At 38.5% G+C, this 18,749-nt stretch overlaps 1 protein-coding gene across 1 annotated transcript in view; it reads right to left on the reverse strand.

The window, feature by feature from the left end:
- Nucleotides 1–1,027, reverse strand: part of Rab38 (RAB38, member RAS oncogene family) — a 63,839-nt gene extending 62,812 nt beyond the window's left edge. Inside the window, exon 1 of the mRNA XM_027407593.2 lies at nucleotides 826–1,027. Within this exon, the coding sequence (XP_027263394.1) occupies nucleotides 826–1,027 (202 nt within the window). The remainder of the gene's footprint in view (nucleotides 1–825) is intronic.
- Between the last annotated feature and the right edge of the window lie 17,722 nt (nucleotides 1,028–18,749).

Consider the following 18,749-nt stretch of genomic DNA (forward strand, 5'->3'; position numbering starts at 1 on the left):
AGTTTGAAGTCAGCTTCGTCTACATAGCAAATTCCATTCCAGTCAGATTTAGGTAGTGAGACCCTATCTCAGACAAAACAACAACAACAACAAAAGTCAAACAAACAAACAGCTGTCCTAAAACACATTCATAGTCTCCTTTCTGAGAGAGACTACGGAGAGAGAGGCAGAGATAAAAGGGGATAGAGAAGAGGCCAGTGCTATGGGAAGAGATAGCTTTGCTAGATGTATACAAAAATCAATAATCTCAAACTTTCTTGACTGAGGAGGTAACCATAGTAGTGAAATTTAGGATAAAATAAATTCCTAAAATTCGAGATTGGGCAAACAAGAGTTAAGCTGAGACAATCCTGCTCCCTCTTAAATTTCCTAGGGGCTTCCCCTCTGCTGGCCAGAATGAAGGCCACGTGGGACACTGGAGCGAGTCGGGGCTACTTGTGTCCAGAAAGAGACTAGAATGGAAACAGAATGCCACTATAGTCTCCTGGGTCCTGGCCACAGACTGCTCTACCCAGGAATCCCAGGGAAAAGTGGAAGAACCAGCAAGAGCCATGGCGGCAGAACACTCAGTGAGAGCAGAGTTACTTGAAGTTGCAGCTAGGGTTGGTGGAAAAGCCAACAGAAACAACAGCAAAAACAAGAAAACTCTGTTCTTTGAAAATAGGTTTCCAAGGCACTAGCCAAACTTTCCTAGAGTGGACCACTCTGGCGGTCTGGATCTCCAACTCCGTTGCACTCCAGGATCCCCAGACTGGAAACCAGCTGAGAAGTCACTCTCCACTCCCCCAACCCCTCCCCTTTGAGCACGCTGCTCTGAGCCCTCACCTGCAATGTCCCAGAGCTGCAGGCGCACCACGGTCTCCGGGTCCCAGTGGAGCACCTTTAGCGCGAAGTCCACGCCAATGGTGGCCCGGTAGTGCGAGGAGAAGTTCTGGTGCACGTAGCGTTTGATGATGCTGGTCTTGCCCACGCCCAGGTCTCCGATCACCAGCAGCTTGTACAGGTGCTCCTTGTGCGGGGCCTGCATCCTGGAGGCCCGCTGGTCTTGCGGAGCCTGGAGCCTGCCCTGGGAAACGTAGCCGGGGCTTGGGCGCAGGACGGAGACCCAGACGCTGCTGTGTGGGCACGAAGGAAGGCCGGGCGTGCTGGTGCAGGCTGGGGAGCTGGGGCGGAACTCCTCCCCCGGGGTTAATCCTCCTTCCTACACCGCGGTCTCCAAAGTGGGAGGAGACAGGAGCGAGTCCTGGGACTGGAAGCTAAAGGACCTGAGTGCTATTGCCAATTCCAGCTCTTATTTGCACAGTGCTGCATGCCTTTCGCAGAGAACTTTCTCATCTTTCGTCCAGGGCACAAACTTGTAAGCTATGGGTTTTGTTTTCCATATTCTGCCTGGGGGAGAACTGAGTGTCCGAAAATACCCGGGTCTTCTGAGGCTACCAAGCCATGCTGCCACCCACACTGTGGTGTGAGGTTGGGAAAACCATGAGAAATACCAAAGCAGGAGGCTCAACTCTTCGATTTGGGTTGAGCCTGGCACCTGGAGTTAAATGACACTGGACAAATCCTTCCAGCCCTGTTGCCTTTACATCTGTACAATGGTAATGTTCTTAGCACCTTTAAACCTATTAAACGGTTAATGACTTTAATGGTCCCTGAGATGAAATGCTGAGGGCTTGCTAAACTTTCAGGCTCCACTCCCATCCTAAAGCCTCTACCTAAATTGAGAGACTACACATGTTAGGTCTTATCATTATCAGTAGCAGCAAATGTTTATAATCCCTTTCATAATGCCACTTATTCATTCTGGCAGTCCTATAAATAAATGTAATTATTCTTTCTCTTTAACAAATGAGGAGTCCCAAGGAACGGATATGCCTCAGTAGTGCAAACAAAACCTCTGTTTCTAACCCTGGTTCTGCTGGTATCAACACCTTCTTCCTTACTCATTCATTTAATGGTGTGCTCTATGCAGCTATCCGTGTGCTTGTGGAAATATCGCAATAATCATAGACCCACAACTGGATAAATGCACCAGGAAAATAGGAAAAAAGAATGTTGAAACTCTGTATGGGCTTGGCTGTTTGCTTAGGGAGGCCAGAAATTTCTCCTTGGGCAGTTGAGTGTTCCTGGGGAGCTTCAGGAAGGGAGGAAAGGAACGTGCAGATGTTGGGGATCAGCAGTCTTAGTCAATACGGGTCATTTTGTACCCAATGTGCTCAGAAGGGAAGGGAACTCAGACTGAGTGATCTTATTTTGTCTTTACATTCCTTTATCCACTACAGTCCTGTGCTCTACCAACTGAACTAGGGAAGGCCCCGTTTTCACATTCCTTTATGAAATGAGATTTTGTGTGCGATTGTGAATGAGGAAAGCAAGACTGAGAGCCACCTCCCCAAGGTGCCATGTAGCTAGAGAGTATAAGAAATGAGATTTAATCTGTGACCACAAATGTGCAAACATCTGAACTTTCATTTTCTGAACAAAGAGATAGCAGTCATGTTTGAATGACCAGGAGGGAGCATATGTATGCATACAGATAGATAGATAGATAGATAGATAGATAGATAGATAGATAAATGTGTGTGTGAGTGTGTGTGTGTGTGTGTGTGTGTGTGTGTGTGTGTGCGTGCGCGCGCGCACGCATGTAGTAGGTGCAACGGCTCTTAGTGGAAAATGAGAGGCAAGTTTTATGTTGTCAATAGAGGTTGGTTCCTCAGCTTTGTTTCTCCTTACAGGATAATTCAGAAGCTTTGCTCCTAATGGAACACTAAGGGGAGATATGTAGAACCATTCTGGCTTCTGATTTTGCTGTAGTCCTTAGGTAGCTGAGTAAGTATCATCCATTGGTTTCACATACACACTTGGCACATATACACAAGTGTGAGGAACATCCTGCCTGCTGACAGAATTGACCAATGCTGTATCTTCACATCCCAGCAAAAGCCCACAGGAACTGGAAGTGCTTATACGTTTTTAACATCAACAAAATCAGAGATTCTGACAAAATAAGACCCTTGCCAGATCCTGAACCATACTTCTTTAGATATGAAAAACTTTGGTTGTGGGTAAGATATGATGAAAGAAACTAGCAGATGGGTAGACATTTGAGACACAGTATGGACCATCCCTCACTATTATACCTGCCCCAACATTTTTGCAGACCCCAGTTTGTTTCCCAAGCCAGATACCAGCTGTGTCATCTTGAACTTGATCTGATCTCTCCTGGAACATGAGCCATTCAATGTATGATTTAGGACAGGTGGAACTAGACTCAGGATTTCTGGAGTCAATGCTAATGAAAATGGGGGGAGGGGCTCTTTAAGCAAAGCAACACAAAACTGAAACTTAGAAAGTAGCTCTAGGGCCATGGAAGGAGCTCTAACATGTCTGTTTCCTGCACTCTGTGGCAGTAGAAGTCCCTCTCAGGGGCAGTACCCAACCAGAGTTATCAGGCACTCTGACTAGACATGTGTAATTTGTTTCCAGGAGTATTCATTGTAGTCTTATGATAATTCCTCACAACAGGAAGAAATTACTCTAAGTTTCTTTTTAAACTATCCCGACTTAAATGGCATGGGAAATACAGACTAGTAGTCTAGTGAAACCTAACTAGGTCCCTGAACCTGTAAGGGCACCATCTCAACATCATATTTGCATCAGGGAAACCGGTTTTTCCCAGTGACTCTCCACTCCCTGGCACTGTTTTCATGTTTATACTGTGCCAAACCACTGCACACCCTCTCCCCAGCAGCAGAAAGGCAGATGATGCAAGTCAGAAAGGTGTGAGACTGCAAAATACTCGCAGTTCAAGGCCTTGATGATAGCTCAGAAAGCACAGTGGTGGCTATCTCTGTCTCCATTCACTTGCTGTCCAGTGTGGATACAAAAGCTTTCACTTATTAAGTGGACATACTAATTAAGATGATTGGAAATTGCTTCACAAATATAAACTTGAAAGCCAATCCCTTTTGCTTCTCTCTGGGGTTGCCAAATTAGATGAGGCTCTGAAAAGTTATTTTATTTGCTTTTGCCATTAAAAGAACCACAGGGAGTTACTCGTTAGCTTATGTGAGCTCTTAATTATTGCATCAAAGAAATACTTAAAGGACTGCAAGATAGACTTGGTCCCAAAGGTTTTGTTGTAGGAAAGGTAAGCTAAATTTTTGTAGATTAATATAAGGAAGATATCATTAAGAAGATGGGCCTTTGCTCTAAAAAAGACTTTTAAAGAGATGACCATATAATGTATTACACAAAACCAGGCCTCTTGGGAACAGAAAGGAATAGTTACACCAAATAAAAGAATAAGGCAAGGTTCTCTTCAAGTGTATTCATTCCTGAGGCAAAAGCATGAAGTTAGAGATCTCAAATGAGATCTACACTCCTCAATGGCATCTGAAAATCTCCTAAAGCACTTTTTAACAAGTGAAGCTGCAAAGTTAAGGCTGCAGTTCGTGGCTCTGTTATCTTCAAAGAGTTCCCCTTTTATCCGCTAGGCAGGTCTGAAACCTGTTCCTCTCAAACCTGTGCTCACATGTAATGGGCGTTAGTTATACCCAGTATTGATTCAGGAATGCAGCAGTCGTCTGCAAATGGACATTAACATTCAGATTATTTGGACAGATTCCCAGGTGGATTTAGAGTGGAAAGTGTTTGAAATGATCATATTTCAGTCAGTAAGAATTCGAGGTTGGACTGTTTTCCCCCAAAAAGCTTATATGAAGTATTCATCAATTATCATCAGAAATTTACTGAAGTTGAGGTTTTGAAATCTCCATTAGTTTATATCAGGAAACCCTATTCAGTCCTAAATAATTTTAGGTAATAGATTCATTGCAAGAATTATGTTTGTGGCTGCCCATGTCAGGCATGCCTTGGACAGATCTGTGCGACTTGGAGCTCCAGTTCCTTCTTACCTACCCAACATGGATGAGGAGACAAAAGCTATGGAATAGCTGGAAGGCAAATATATGAGAAGCACATGTATCAAATCATCCCACATATAGTTAAATTTAAAGTTCCTTATACTATATGTCCTTTATTCAACTTAATATACTTAAGCCTCACAATTGCTCTGTAATAAGCACCTTCTCTTTATTTGAGCAAAATATGCATTAAATGGTTTAAACAATCACCCCAGAGTCACAGTAACAGAGCAGCAATTTTAATACAGAGCTTCAACATTTGTTTCTTTTTGTATGTACCACATTTCTTCATATCTGACAAATTATAGAACCAAATTTCTATAACCTCCAGGTTATTTTCTTTGTGTGTGTACTATACTATCATATATTCAGGCTATACAGAAAAAAGCATTGATTCTATATTTGAGCAGTGATCAAATTCATATCTATAGCAAGGGTGTGCCAGAGTGTCTTCTTCCATTGCTCCCAGAGAAGGCAGTGATACTATGATAGTGAGGGCATCCAATATTGAGTGTATCCAGAGCCTGCACAAGTGATGATATGAGAAGTCATGCAATGTAGCCAGGAAGGTGAAATTATGCCAGAAAATTATTGACCTACTATTAAAGCATCAAAGATATTTATATGTAAAATACCATATTGGACAGGTTTTTTTAAAAAAAAAAAAACTTTCATTGATTCTTTGTGGATTTCACATCATGTATTCTGATCCTACTTATCTTCCAATCTCTTCCAATCTCTTCACATCTGCCCTCTGTCCTTAACTACCCCCAACCTCAATCAAAACCAAATTTAAAAGAAAAACCAAAAGTCTAACAAAACAAACAAAAAACTACCATAGTACTATTGACAGTTTCAGGATAAGGGTCAAAACAAGGTTCCCACATCTATCTAAATGAATTGGAAAGGCATAAGCCCCTACCATCAAAATGTACCCATTCTGATTAAACTATCAACATGGCTATCTACCTTCTCTGTGACCAATTCTGAATCTCCTTCATTGTCAACTTCCTTTCTTTTCTGTCTGTCTAGTATTTTGCTGTTTTCTATCCTTTGGGGCATGTCTCTCTTTACTTGAACTCATTCACTCTGTTAGACTACATCCAATTAGTCCAATGATTAAATTTTCACTACCACTACCAAGTAGCAAAACCTTAGTAACTTAATTTCTGTAACTGTGTCCCTTCCTACATACAATGACAGTAGCAATACTTTTTACCTAATAAATTCTTTGAGAAGACTAAATGAAACAACCAATAAAGCATTTTGCATAGTTCTTGGCCCAAGATATCCACTGAAAAGAAAATGTTAAACTAACACGTTTGACTGCTGATTTCCACAGCCAAGCTTTAAACCCCAGCATTACCACTGAATTCCATGCACTGTGAACAAACTGCCTGCTGGGCATTTCTGCCAGGTTTTCTGGCAGGCATTTGAGCTGCAACATGGGCAAAACTGAATTCATTATCTACCCTAACAGACTTGTTCCTTTTCCTGTACTCATGGTTTTTGGTCTGTGGTTCCACCCTAACATCATATACAAAGCCTGGAAAATTAGCCACATTTGGCTCCTCCCTCTTTATTACCAACATTCATCAGCTGATCCCTCTGATGCTACACAGGCCAGTTCCGGAGTGTGCTTCCTCTACAACACAGCAGTAGCATTAGCAGATAAAGGCAGATGGTTATTCAATAGTATTGTTAGGAGGGATTACATGAAGGCAGGATGATAAAAGGAAAACCACTTCTCCATGTGCATGTGCAAGTCTCTGTGTGTTTGTGTGTGTGTGTGTGTGTGTGTGTGTGTGTGTGTGTGTGTGTGTAGTTGCATATGTGTTTGTGTATATGTCATTGCATATACTTGTGCATGTATATTTGTGTGTTTGTATGTATGTATGTCTTTTAAAACGAGACAAATGACAAATGCAAGATGGTTGGAAATTTATAACTAAGAAACAAAAATTATATATATATATATGTATATATATATATACATATATATATATAAAATTCTCACTAATTTATTTTAAAACCAACCCATAAATAAAAGAGCAAATATGTGAATAAACAATTTGGTACATGAGAAATACAAAAATCTAATAATATGAAGAAATAATTTCTATCAATTTAAATAGTAAAAATTAAACAATCTTGAGATACCAGCAGGGCACTGAAAGAAATTTGAAATATTTTCTTCATAATGTAAATTTTAAAATTTGGAAAAAAAAAACAAATCATAAACCGTAATTACAAGTTACAATAAGACACGTACTTGTTTAACTTCATTTCACAAACACATCACTATATTATTCATAGAAACAAATCAAAAGGATAGACAATTGTAAGTGTATTCTTGGATGGAGAGATGACTGCCTTTTGACACTGTGTTGCTCCTGCTTTTCAGTTTTACCCATACAGACAACACTGCTGATACCTAAAGGAGATAAGAACCCGAGTGCACAAATAGGCCCTGGACAAGAAATTCTAACAACTCTCAATGCAGGTTTCAGGCTTCAGTGTACAATGACAATGGCATCCAAAGTCTTGCCAAGGTCTCAGCTGAGTGTCAGTATTTTTCCAGCCAATGTGTGTCATTCTCATCCCACTGATTTTATCAGTGCTGAGAAGTTTTCCTTTACCACAAACCAATACACCATTTCATGTGACACTCAGAACCAGTCAGACAGGGCCTGGCCACTGTCCTGGAGTGACTCTGCCACAGCAGCCCATGCTTAGCTCAGAAGGCATTGATGGGTTAATTTGGGTTAAAATTCCTACCAGGCTTGTGGATGTCATCAGATAGTATCCTTGTCTTCTTCCTGATCCTGCCCCAGTTTCCCTCTGGCAGCACTTTGCTGATTGTTGTCTCTGGTGCCTCAGCCATTTATCCTGTCCTGTTCCCTAGTCTTGCCTTCTTTTTCTCCCTCCCTTCTTATGCTTCCATTTTGTGTGTGGGGGGGGAGAGGAATGGGGGGGTGCATGCACGCCGTAATGTAAGTGTGACTGTCAGAGAACAGCTTGCAACAGTCACTTGTCAGCTTCTACCATGTGCGTTCTGGGGATCAAACTCAAGTAATCAGACTTGGCAAACTTGGAACTGTATCACTGACCCACTCTTATTCTCTCTTAATAGCTCTCCAAGTAGCTGCTTCCTAAAGAGATCACCCCGACTTAGTTTCACTAGGCCTGAACTCTGTTCAGCATTAGATCAATCTTGTTCAAAAATACAATAGTATATATTTTCTCTATAACTTTGAGATTTACTTTATGTATGAGAAAGATATATTCTATTTTGTCTATCCATTAGTTTAGTTGAGATCTATTATGTGCAGTCAAACTGAATTCCTAACTGATACCTGCCCTTGAGCCTGCAAAGAGTTAAGCCCTTCCATAAAAGCTGGCTTGCCATTTTCTTTTTTCTTTTTCTTTTTCTTTTTCTTTTTTTTTCTTTTGGTTTTCAAGACAGGGTTTCTTTGTGTAGCTTTGGAGCCTATCCTGGCACTCGCTCTGGAGACCAGGCTGGCCTTGAACTCACAGAGCCTGCCTCTGCCTCCCAAGTGCTGGAATTAAAGATGTGCACCACCAACGCCCGGCTGGCTTGCCATTTTCTACAAAGTTTGTTTCTGGAGACATTATCTCCTCTTTATTCTACTTGTGAGATTATGTGCATATATTCTCTTAGCACATGGTACTGTGCCTGACACATCATATCTGGAAGTTTGAGACATTTTTCACACCTATTTGGGTGCAGCTACCTTTAAGGCTCTGCCTTGCATGTATGCTCAAGAATCATTTAATAATAATATAAAACAGGAAACATGAAAAGTCATGTCTTCTGTTGCTGTGAGTCTTAAGTATAGTAAGATACATGTTTTGAGTTGCTGTAGAGGTTGTCATTGTTTGACTCTAATATATGAGCATTCCAAAAGGCATGTATAGAAAGCAGTGGTGAAGATATAAGCCTAAAGACTGCTGGGAAAGAAGCTTTATGGGCTGTCTTTCCATTCTGACTCTGTCACTGACTTCAGTATCAGCTTAGTTTTGCTACTTGTACTACATCTTGTAAAACAGCTTCTCTAATTTATAAAGACCTTTATAAACATGTACATCATGGGTCTGAAACACAGACATAATTACCCAACAAACAGTATGAGCTGTGTAACCAGTGTCTTCTTAACAATGTACTCTAAAGAAATTGGCCATTGCAGGGATAGGGAGAAATCTGATACTAGGGAAATTCCCAGGAATCGCAAGGATGACCCCAGCTAAGACCCCTAGTGATAGTGAAGAGGGTGCCTGAACTGGCCTTCCCCTGTAATCATATTGGTGACTACTCTAACTGTCATCATAAAACATTCATCCAGTAACTGATGAAAGCTGATACAGAGTTCTACATCCAAGAACCAGGCCTAGTGAGTTAGGTCCAGTCAAAGAGAGGGAGGAGGGATTATAGGAGCAAGAGGGGTCCTGGAACAATAGACTGGCAGCTGGGAAGCGTGCATAGGACTGAACTAGGACCTTGCATGTGGGCAACAGTTTTGTAGCCTAGTCTGTTTGTGGGACCCCTGGCAATGGGCCCAGAATCTAACTCTGGTGCATGAGCTGGCTTTTTGAAGCCCGTTCCATATGGTGGGATGAGCAAGGGCTCAACCTTAATACAAGGGGGAGGGCCTTAGTCCTGCTTCAATTGAATGTGCCAGGCCTATTTAACTTCCTATGGGAGGCCTTACCCTTTCTGAGGAGTGGATAGGGGTGGTTTGTGGGGAGGTGAATGGGGGTAGTGGAAAGAGGGCAGGGAAGGGGAACTGTGGTTGGTATGTAAAATAAAGAATAAAAAAGAATAAAAAAGAAATTGGCAATCTTTCAAAACCTTGGCACAAAATATTTAATATACCACTAGTTTTAATAGCAATATTAAATAATTGCAGAATATACATCACTCGAAAGTTGGTATGACAAAAATGTCATGTTCATAAAATTTAATAACTTACTTTCATTTAACATTTAATTCATGAAATTTAGTTAATGGGAATTATAAAGCTATTTGAAAATGCAGCATTTAAAGTTACATGTGATATGTTTTTTATATATCAGCTTTATCATGCATATATATAATACATTGAAAAAGGTATTAAATGGCACATTTATCATATTTCTCTGTATATGAATATTGTAATAGTAACTCTGTAGACATATGGACAGTACACACACACACACACACATATATATATATATGATATAATGTCATATATTAACTATACCTATGTCTATCATATGTATATTTATATAACTGGGAAGAAAGTTACCCAGGTAAGGGTATTATTTGCTAAACTTGGTGCATAATTATTAGGAAAATCTTATTATTTTTATTTCCACTGACTATTTTGAATTTTTCCAGTTATATATTTGGCTTCAGTCATTAAGTACCTTTAAATCCTCACCTTCCTCTTTTTTTAAAAAAAAAGCATTTTATATTATTACTTTGACAATTTTATCTGTATTTTAATGTGTCCTCAGTATCTCAAAGTGTTTCACATCTAACTAACACTAGACCATGATGAAGACATTTAAAATATATTTCACATTTCTTGTCTCTTGTCTTTGAAAGACTTGTTCAACTTGATTATCTACATCTTTCACAGAAAAAAAAAGTTTTACTAGGTTGTTTATTTCTATTTAGGTGCATATGCAATCATTAAATTACCATGTTTCTATAACATACATTTTCAGCTTAGTATTGCTGTTGGATGATAATGTCCTTTCAGGTTCCTAAAAAATAAGCTGGAAAATTCACTACGTAAGGACATCACTTTCCAATCTTTCCATCTTAGAAGTGTTTTAAAGAAAAGAAGTTGTATACTTCCTGTAGATTTGCAAACCTGACTTATCCCTGTCTCAACGATAACCTAGATGTTTTTGTAATAGAGATAATAGATGATCTATGGAAAGCAGAACTCCTTTGAGTTATACATTGGAAGAAAATTTGGTGAGCTAAACTTATGTTCACCCAATCTGGAAGGCAGGTAAGAGATGACAGGTTTCTGTCATTTTACTTGAAGTCACTTAAAGGCCACTTTGATTCAAATCTTTGGGTAAAGAAATACTCAAATGAAAGGTAGGATGGAAGTTGTCAGGGGCCATGAGAGATACAACATGTGGTAACTAGCGTTCAAAAGATAGACCTACCAGATGGGTGATTCTCTGAGAGGGAGCCACACCTGGAAAGGCTGTGGAGTTACTAGCTGTGGAAACCAGTTGCTCCTGTTTGTTATTTCTCTTATGAGTCACATCATTTATTCCCTAAGAACCTCATTTCTTCCCTAAGAATAGCTTTGGGTCTTTTCCCACTGCTTGTGAGTTTATCTCATGAAAATATTCCATCTACTAGGCACATATATCTGTGGATAGACAGGAAGATGATTTTTCATTACCTGTATAATTTTGATATATAGAATATATATCAGGGCATGCTTTGTAACGGGATCTATTTGTCCCACAAGTTCTGCTTGTTCCTTTTGCTCAGACTAATTGCATGCAATTAGCTCACTTCCACCTTAAAGCAAGGTCAAACTAAGCTAAAGTCCTTCTGTAAATAATCATAAATTTAAAACATTACAGCTAAGCACAAGGTCAGAGTCACAGCTGTCCAACAAAAGCTTCTAAGAAAAGCATGTCAATTCTTTACTTTCCAGTCTACTAACAACAGACCTATGCCTCGAAGTTTATCTCATTGTACCCCTCACCCTCTGGTCATAGTCTCATTCCTGTAGCTTTGGACCCTTTGTTGCCATGGTAAAGGCTCAATAATAGGAAGTATTTAGGAAAGATGAGAGGGTTTTGTTTTCAGTTGACTGTTTACCAAAAGAGTCTCTTAGCTCAGGTCTATTGAAATCCTTTTGGTCAGATTCTGTAATGCAAATGATTGATGCAAACTCTTCTTAGCCAGTTTAGCCCTGATAATTTCTACAAGTGAGGTGTATTGTTGCACAATAGTCTCATGGCAGAGGCAAGAGAGATGCCTCAAGAGGTATGTCTACTAGGCTTCTTGAGACACACACTCTCATAATAAATTCCAAAAACAGGCACTAGGCCCAGTATCTGAAGACTCAGATGAGAACTGTACAAAGCCTGGCCAGAAGCCGTGTAGGACAAGTGTTTGCAGGAGTGGTTGATATAAGAGTCATTTTTAGTGAATGTGGTCACACCATTGCTGATCCTCCATCTGATGCAATGGTTCTTCAAACAAACTTCACTGATTCTTTAAAGTTCTCAAGTTAAACCCGTCTGGGCACATGGTCTCCAGAACACATTTTCCAATGCTTTTTCACAGTCCTAAAGTAAAGTATGTATATATAGAGAGAGCTAATGTTAGCTTTGCTGACCTGGAAACTTCAGGAGGATAATCATCCATCAGTTGGTTCATCTGTGAGTCACTCTATGGTACTTCAGTTTGCTCTCTGTTCTATTGTGTTTGTTTGGTTTTGTTCATTTGTTTTGGAAATAAGGGGTTTTCAGTGTTTTAATACTTCTTGATTTAGGAATCATCTACAATTCCAGGAACTTCTCTTGAGCCACGAGACAAGTGAACTTCTGAAACATGCTAGTTCCATCCTTATTGGGGTCAAGACCCAGTCTTCTAGCTGCTAATACATAAAACTAACATTCCTTTCTGTTGGGGCAGACTCCTGAGGCTCAGTCTAAAGGATGGGATGCCCCCCTCCCCTCCAGGGAAACAGGCCAAATAAATAATAATTGAAGATGAAAAAAACTTTCACAGTTTCAACTAAGTCTAAGAAGATTACAGCTACTTTAACTTCAATCACAGTGGTAGCCTTATTGCAACTTGAGTTCACAATGAGGTCACAAGTCACAGACAGCAAATAGGGGCTTTGGAAGGAAGAGTTATGTATCAACATGCAGTGTCTGCCATTCTTTAATTAGCTGGTACTACCTGACACTCATTATATAGAGAAGCTAACATAACTAGGGAAAAAGAAGGCTTGGAACACTGGGTATGCAGGAATTGCTGAAGGCTTTAATTAGGGGTTTCAACAAAGGAAATTATGGCCATCTTGCCTGAGAGAAGGAAATGCTTATAGCAGATTCCAGAGACATACTCTGCTGGGAGGCTAGCTATTCATTTTTTAGAAGGCACTTTAAATTCCACCATAGAGGACATACTATTCAATTTAATGCCAGATCCAAAACTTGCCTGCAGTATGAACTTAGAAGTCACTGGATCTTTGTGAACCTCAAATTTTACAATTGATATTAGCCAAAAGACCAAGAAGTAAGTTTTGATTCTTAGAAGCAAATATCACACACTTTCTCTGGCTGCAAAAAAAAAGAAAATCAAATCAGAAAATCAATTGACTATAGCTTAAGAAATCCCTAAATGAAACTAAGGTATGGATTCCTCTCTTGTTGAAGATGCCATAAGATTAAAAATAATTATTTTATTTATTATTAAGGTTAAATACTAATAACAATAATTTTTACTAAAGCACTAAAGACTAAATACTGTACTATCTGATTAAACATCGTCTATCCTTTAAGTCTAAAACAACTTGACTAAGTCATGCTAAAAACTAAAAACTTAATATTTAACCACCTTAAATTCTTCCTACTTAATATTCTTAATATTAATATTCTTAATATTCTTCCTACTTTATTCTTCCTACTTAATATTCTTCCTACTTTAAGGAAGTATTCCAGAGCATTGCCAACTAGAGTGACTCTGGCCTCTCTGACATTTGGTGACACATGCTGTTTTGCAGCAATGAACCCAAACTTGAATGGAGACTGTAGCACTCATTAACTGTGCAAGCTCAGAGAAGTCACTTAATGTGCCAAGACACATTTTTCATGTTTATGGCTTATATATAATTCAAGAATGCTCTTTCTTTAACAACAAACAGTATGATTGTTGCCATTTATTCATGTGGAAACTCAAGCTGAGGATAGATTCATTTTCCAAAGAAATATTATATATAATTTATAGCATATAAATTCTTGAACTGGATTTTTAAAAGTTATTTTAGTGACAAAATTATGCATGGTAGCATGTATTATATCATGGACAGCATATTCTTTAAGACACACATTCATATATAATAGGATGACTAAACTGAGTTATTTAACATATGCATTATCTCACACACTTACCATCTTTGGATATAATACAACTTAAATATGCTCTCATAAAAGTTGTCAAGAGAAGAGACCACTGCTATTACTGTAGGAGATATAGCTGTTACAAAATAGATCTTTAGCATGTAATTTTATTGAGAGTAGAATTTAAACCCAGAACCTTCCAGATCTGGAGACATATTCATCTCCCGTGGCAGTGACACATAAACCAAAGTATAAAGTGACACAGCAGACATTTGGTGGGTTCAGGCAGAACATTCTAGTTAAGAGGTGGTTAAGAACATGGGTCTTAAACAAAGTTCCTTTTGGTGAAAATAGTTATTAATTGTGGGATCTTGTGAAACATAGTTAAGCATAAGCCTGTTGCTGGGGAGGTCAAAAGCTTTAGTGGGAGACTTACTGTTATTGTTTTGCTAATTGAACATGATGTGCCTGTCCAATTGTGTACAGAACTGTGTTTATATTCATAGAACAGTGCTGCTGTCCACTTTGGGTAGAGAAACTCTTTTTGCAGTAGCCAGTAGTAACTGCAGAGACGCAAGATTGGTCTAAGTAATGAAAATAAGTGTCTAAGAAAAAGCTGACTTGTCAGCCATAAATGCAAGACCACTCTCTCCAAAACTCAGGAATGTCATAGAATAAGTCCCTACAACTAACCTAAGAGCCAAAGGAAAGGAAGAAGACAGGGTACAATGCTAACTCTTGAACTATCAACAGACCATATCCTGAACAAAATCCGAAGAAGACTAGTCCAATCAAAACCCTGTCATGTAATGAAAAGAACCTCAAGGCCTCCACTGTTTCCTATAGAGTTAAATACAATCTCTGGTAAGGTACTCATGTTCTGGTCAAGACACTCTTACCTCACTTCTGTAAACAAACACAATGAAATTCAGTGGGATACACACACACACACACACACACACACACACACACTTTTTTAAAAAAAATGTCATATATCTTCTCAAAGTATTCTGAGAATTGAGTTAATGCATGTATAGTACTTAAAGTAAGCATGCTACTAGAAAAGAAAAATAATTAATTTACCCAGGCATGAACTCTTTGATCTACAGTAGCAACTGACCTGACAAGGCATGGCCACTGATACAATAGAGGTGTGAATGTCATGGGAGTAACCAACCACTTTCAAGTTGGATTTAAGGCCCCTTCCCCAAGATAAAGCCCATTTCTGGCATCATTATTAGGTCAAGAAACAATGGCTAGATTTATCATGGACCGTATGAGAGAGAGAACACATTATTATTATTATTATTATTATTATTATTATTATTATTATTATGCTAAATGGACAGTGTCAAACCAACCCCTGATAACCTATCAATATACCCATATATTAAAGCATTAATCAAAGCTCATCATAGAATCTTCTATTTTCAGTAGATGAAGCTCAACTCAGACCTAAAATGTGCAGAGACTTGGATATTTCTAAATATGCAGCCCTAAATGAATGAGAGTGTGTGTGTGTGTGTGAGAGAGAGAGAGAGAGAGAGAGAGAGAGAGAGAGGAGAGAGAGAGAGAGGGAGGGAGAGAGAGAGAGAGAGAGAGAGAGAGAGAGAGAGAGAGAGCACCCCTCTTGCAAATGTTCAAGGGTCATTGTGGAAGAGAGGGCAAAGAGTGTAAGAGCCAGAGGCAGTGGATGCCTACAAGGAAGCAGTATCTTCTAAACATAGCAGGGAAGTTGCACATATGAACTCACAATGATTTTAACATCATGAAAAAGACCTGTACATGTCTATTACAAGTCAAATAAGAGTATGGAGTGGGGATAGGGCATTAAGTTTCAACCTTATTCAAGAAACTATTCACAAGTCTTAGCTGCTGGGAGAGGAAGGGTGGGTTTTCTCTAAAATTATAAGTTGAGCATACTCCTGTGGAAGGCATAACCAAGAATGTTTGAACCACTCAAACTGTCCTCGATGGAAAAAAAAGGAGGCAAGGAGGATAGCAAATTGAGTGGGAAGAGAAGGACAGGTAAATCTTGTAAAAGTTGGAAGAAGGAGCTGGGCCTTGGTAGTGCACGTCTTTAATCCCAGCACTAGGGAGGCAGGGGCAGGCTCTGTGAGTTCGAGGCCAGCCTGGTCTCCAGATGGAGTGCCAGGATAGGCTCCGAAGCTACACTGAGAAATACTGTCTCAAAAAAACAAAAAAAAAGAGTTGGAAGAAGGAATATGATCAAAACTGATTTATGAAGTTCTTTAAGAACTAATTTTAAAAGTTCTCTTACTGGCCAGGCAGTGGTGGTGCACACCTTTAATCCCAGCACCCAGAAGACAGAGGAAGGCAGATTTCTGTGAGTTGGAAGCCAGCCTGGTCTACAGAGCCAGCTCCAGAACAGGCTCCAAATCTACACAAAGAAACCCTGTCTTGGGAAAAAATAAAAATAAAAAAATCTCTTAGTTGTTTTGAATATTGAATGAGTGCATGTTCAGTACTTAAACCATGGATAACAGGACATGCCTATAATATCAATATCCAGGAAGCTAGGGCAGAAAGATCTTGAGTTCAAGATCAGCCTACATACACCTATATTATGAAAAATATCAGTATTCAATGAAAGATAACCTACTAAGGCTTAATCATAATGAATTTTCTGAATTGTCTGTAATATAAATACACTACATTGCTATCTACTTCATGAAAAAGCAAGGAGTCTTCATTGAAAACAATTCTGGAGAGTTACTAGTGAGTCATAAATGCTTCTATTAATATATATAATTAAATGGTGAAAATTTATCTTCTTTATCAAATTAGCACGCATTTTTTAAATTTTGTTATAAATTCTTACATATGCATCATCAAGAAGTTGGCAAACAGAGAAGGTAGAGAAAATAAATCTATCAAAACAGCATCATCTAACACAATCACTTTCAAAATTTATTGCATCATATTTACTTTTTTATTTCTGATTGTCAACACATATTAGTATATGTAGACATGTAAATACACTTAGAAGAATAATAGGCACATAAAAATCTTATTCTACTTGTTTATGTAATGATTATCTCTTTGCTTTCAAATATTAGACATTATTTTTTTCTTCATAGTCTATTCTCTTAAAAACGTCCTCAAGAGAAAGCTTAGCAAGTTATAACTTTTTAATCCAGTGTGGCATTTCCAAATATAACATCTCTAGAGTCTTAATAAGATGTTTTCTTACTTTAAACACATTTTATATAAAGTGATATATCATAGGAAATAACATTTTAAGCAAAATCATTCCCTTCCTGAAAGATAATAAAACATCTGCTTTTTTCCAAAATAAAACATAGTTATAAAAATAGTCTTCTTGAGCTACATAAGTTATATTTTATATATTTAGGTAGCTCCACTGAAGTACAAATTTTACAAATGTCTTCCAGGTCTTTGAACATTATTCCCACCATATGCAAATTTTCTATAAGTAATTATGCTTAGAAATTCTTATCAAAGCATTTCACACTGCTGAATAAAGATTCAAACCTTTTAATTAAAGATTTATCTGGAGGTGATATTAACAAAGAAAATTTCACTGAAACTCCTTACATAAGAGACTATATGCAAAAACATATGGTTACAGACCTCACAAAATTCTAAGACAAATGTTCTCTATTCAAGAAAAATACACAGCAAGTAGAATTAAAACCCTCTTAAAAAATTCATTATGATGACTTGCTAAAATGAAACAAATCCAAATAGTGATACTTTAAGTAAATCACAGTCAATGATGACTAAAATAAATAGCTTTAAGGATTTTGTGAAATCCATATATTTACATTTTTTCTTTCTGCCATTTTTCAGCTTCTGATCATTCACTCAGATGCTTAAAGCTCTTCATCAGTGACATCAATAAAACAAGAGGGGGAAGTGTCTGTGATGTATTATCCAAAGAAGACACTCCAGAAGTCTCAGTAGGGTAGAATATTTGGACCTAATAAAAAACATTTTAATCATATTCTTAATTAGATTATCTGAAGGTTCCCTTCTGAAGTACTTACTCAGAGAGCATTTGTTGAAATTTGAGTTGTAATCATCAGGGGAATAACTGAGCCATTAGCATATTTACCTGAAAGGGGCAATGGGTCTGTTGGGAAGACAGAAAAGAAGGAAGAATCTAAGAAAGAGAAGATGAGAAGGTGAGAGGTTGGATGGAGGAAGGCTAACCCTAACCCCAACTCCAACCCCAACCCCAACTTCAACCCTAACCCTAACCTTAGCACAAAAGGAAAAGGGGAATACTTACTGTGATTTTTTTTTTGCTGTGTGTTTTTATTAGCATTGTGTTGTTTATCTCTTAGCCTAAGCCTGAATTATATGTGTTGGCTTCAGTCTACCAATTAAATTGAAGCTGGCAGAAGCATAATTAAATTTAGAAATAAAATAACTTGTATTAATTGAGCCTGAGTACAAACTGAACAACGTCTGACTTCAAAGCTTACATTTGCTTTTACATGTATTTGCTATCACTTAACCATTTTGGACATGTGTATGTTGCTTTGCAATTGATAGTCTTTGTCATCCTTTGCTCTCTCCTGTTCCTCTTCTGCTCAGGCTTAACCTCCTTTTACTGCAAACTTGCTTCCTATTTTCATGTTTTACTTTTGTTTGTTTTGTTGTTTCTGTTTCCAATGAACTCCAACAGGGCATTCCTTGATTTGTTTGTTGATAGATGGAAAA

Source organism: Cricetulus griseus, chromosome 3 (assembly GCF_003668045.3).
Source record: "Cricetulus griseus strain 17A/GY chromosome 3, alternate assembly CriGri-PICRH-1.0, whole genome shotgun sequence".
In the NCBI taxonomy this organism is placed as follows: domain Eukaryota; kingdom Metazoa; phylum Chordata; class Mammalia; order Rodentia; family Cricetidae; genus Cricetulus; species Cricetulus griseus.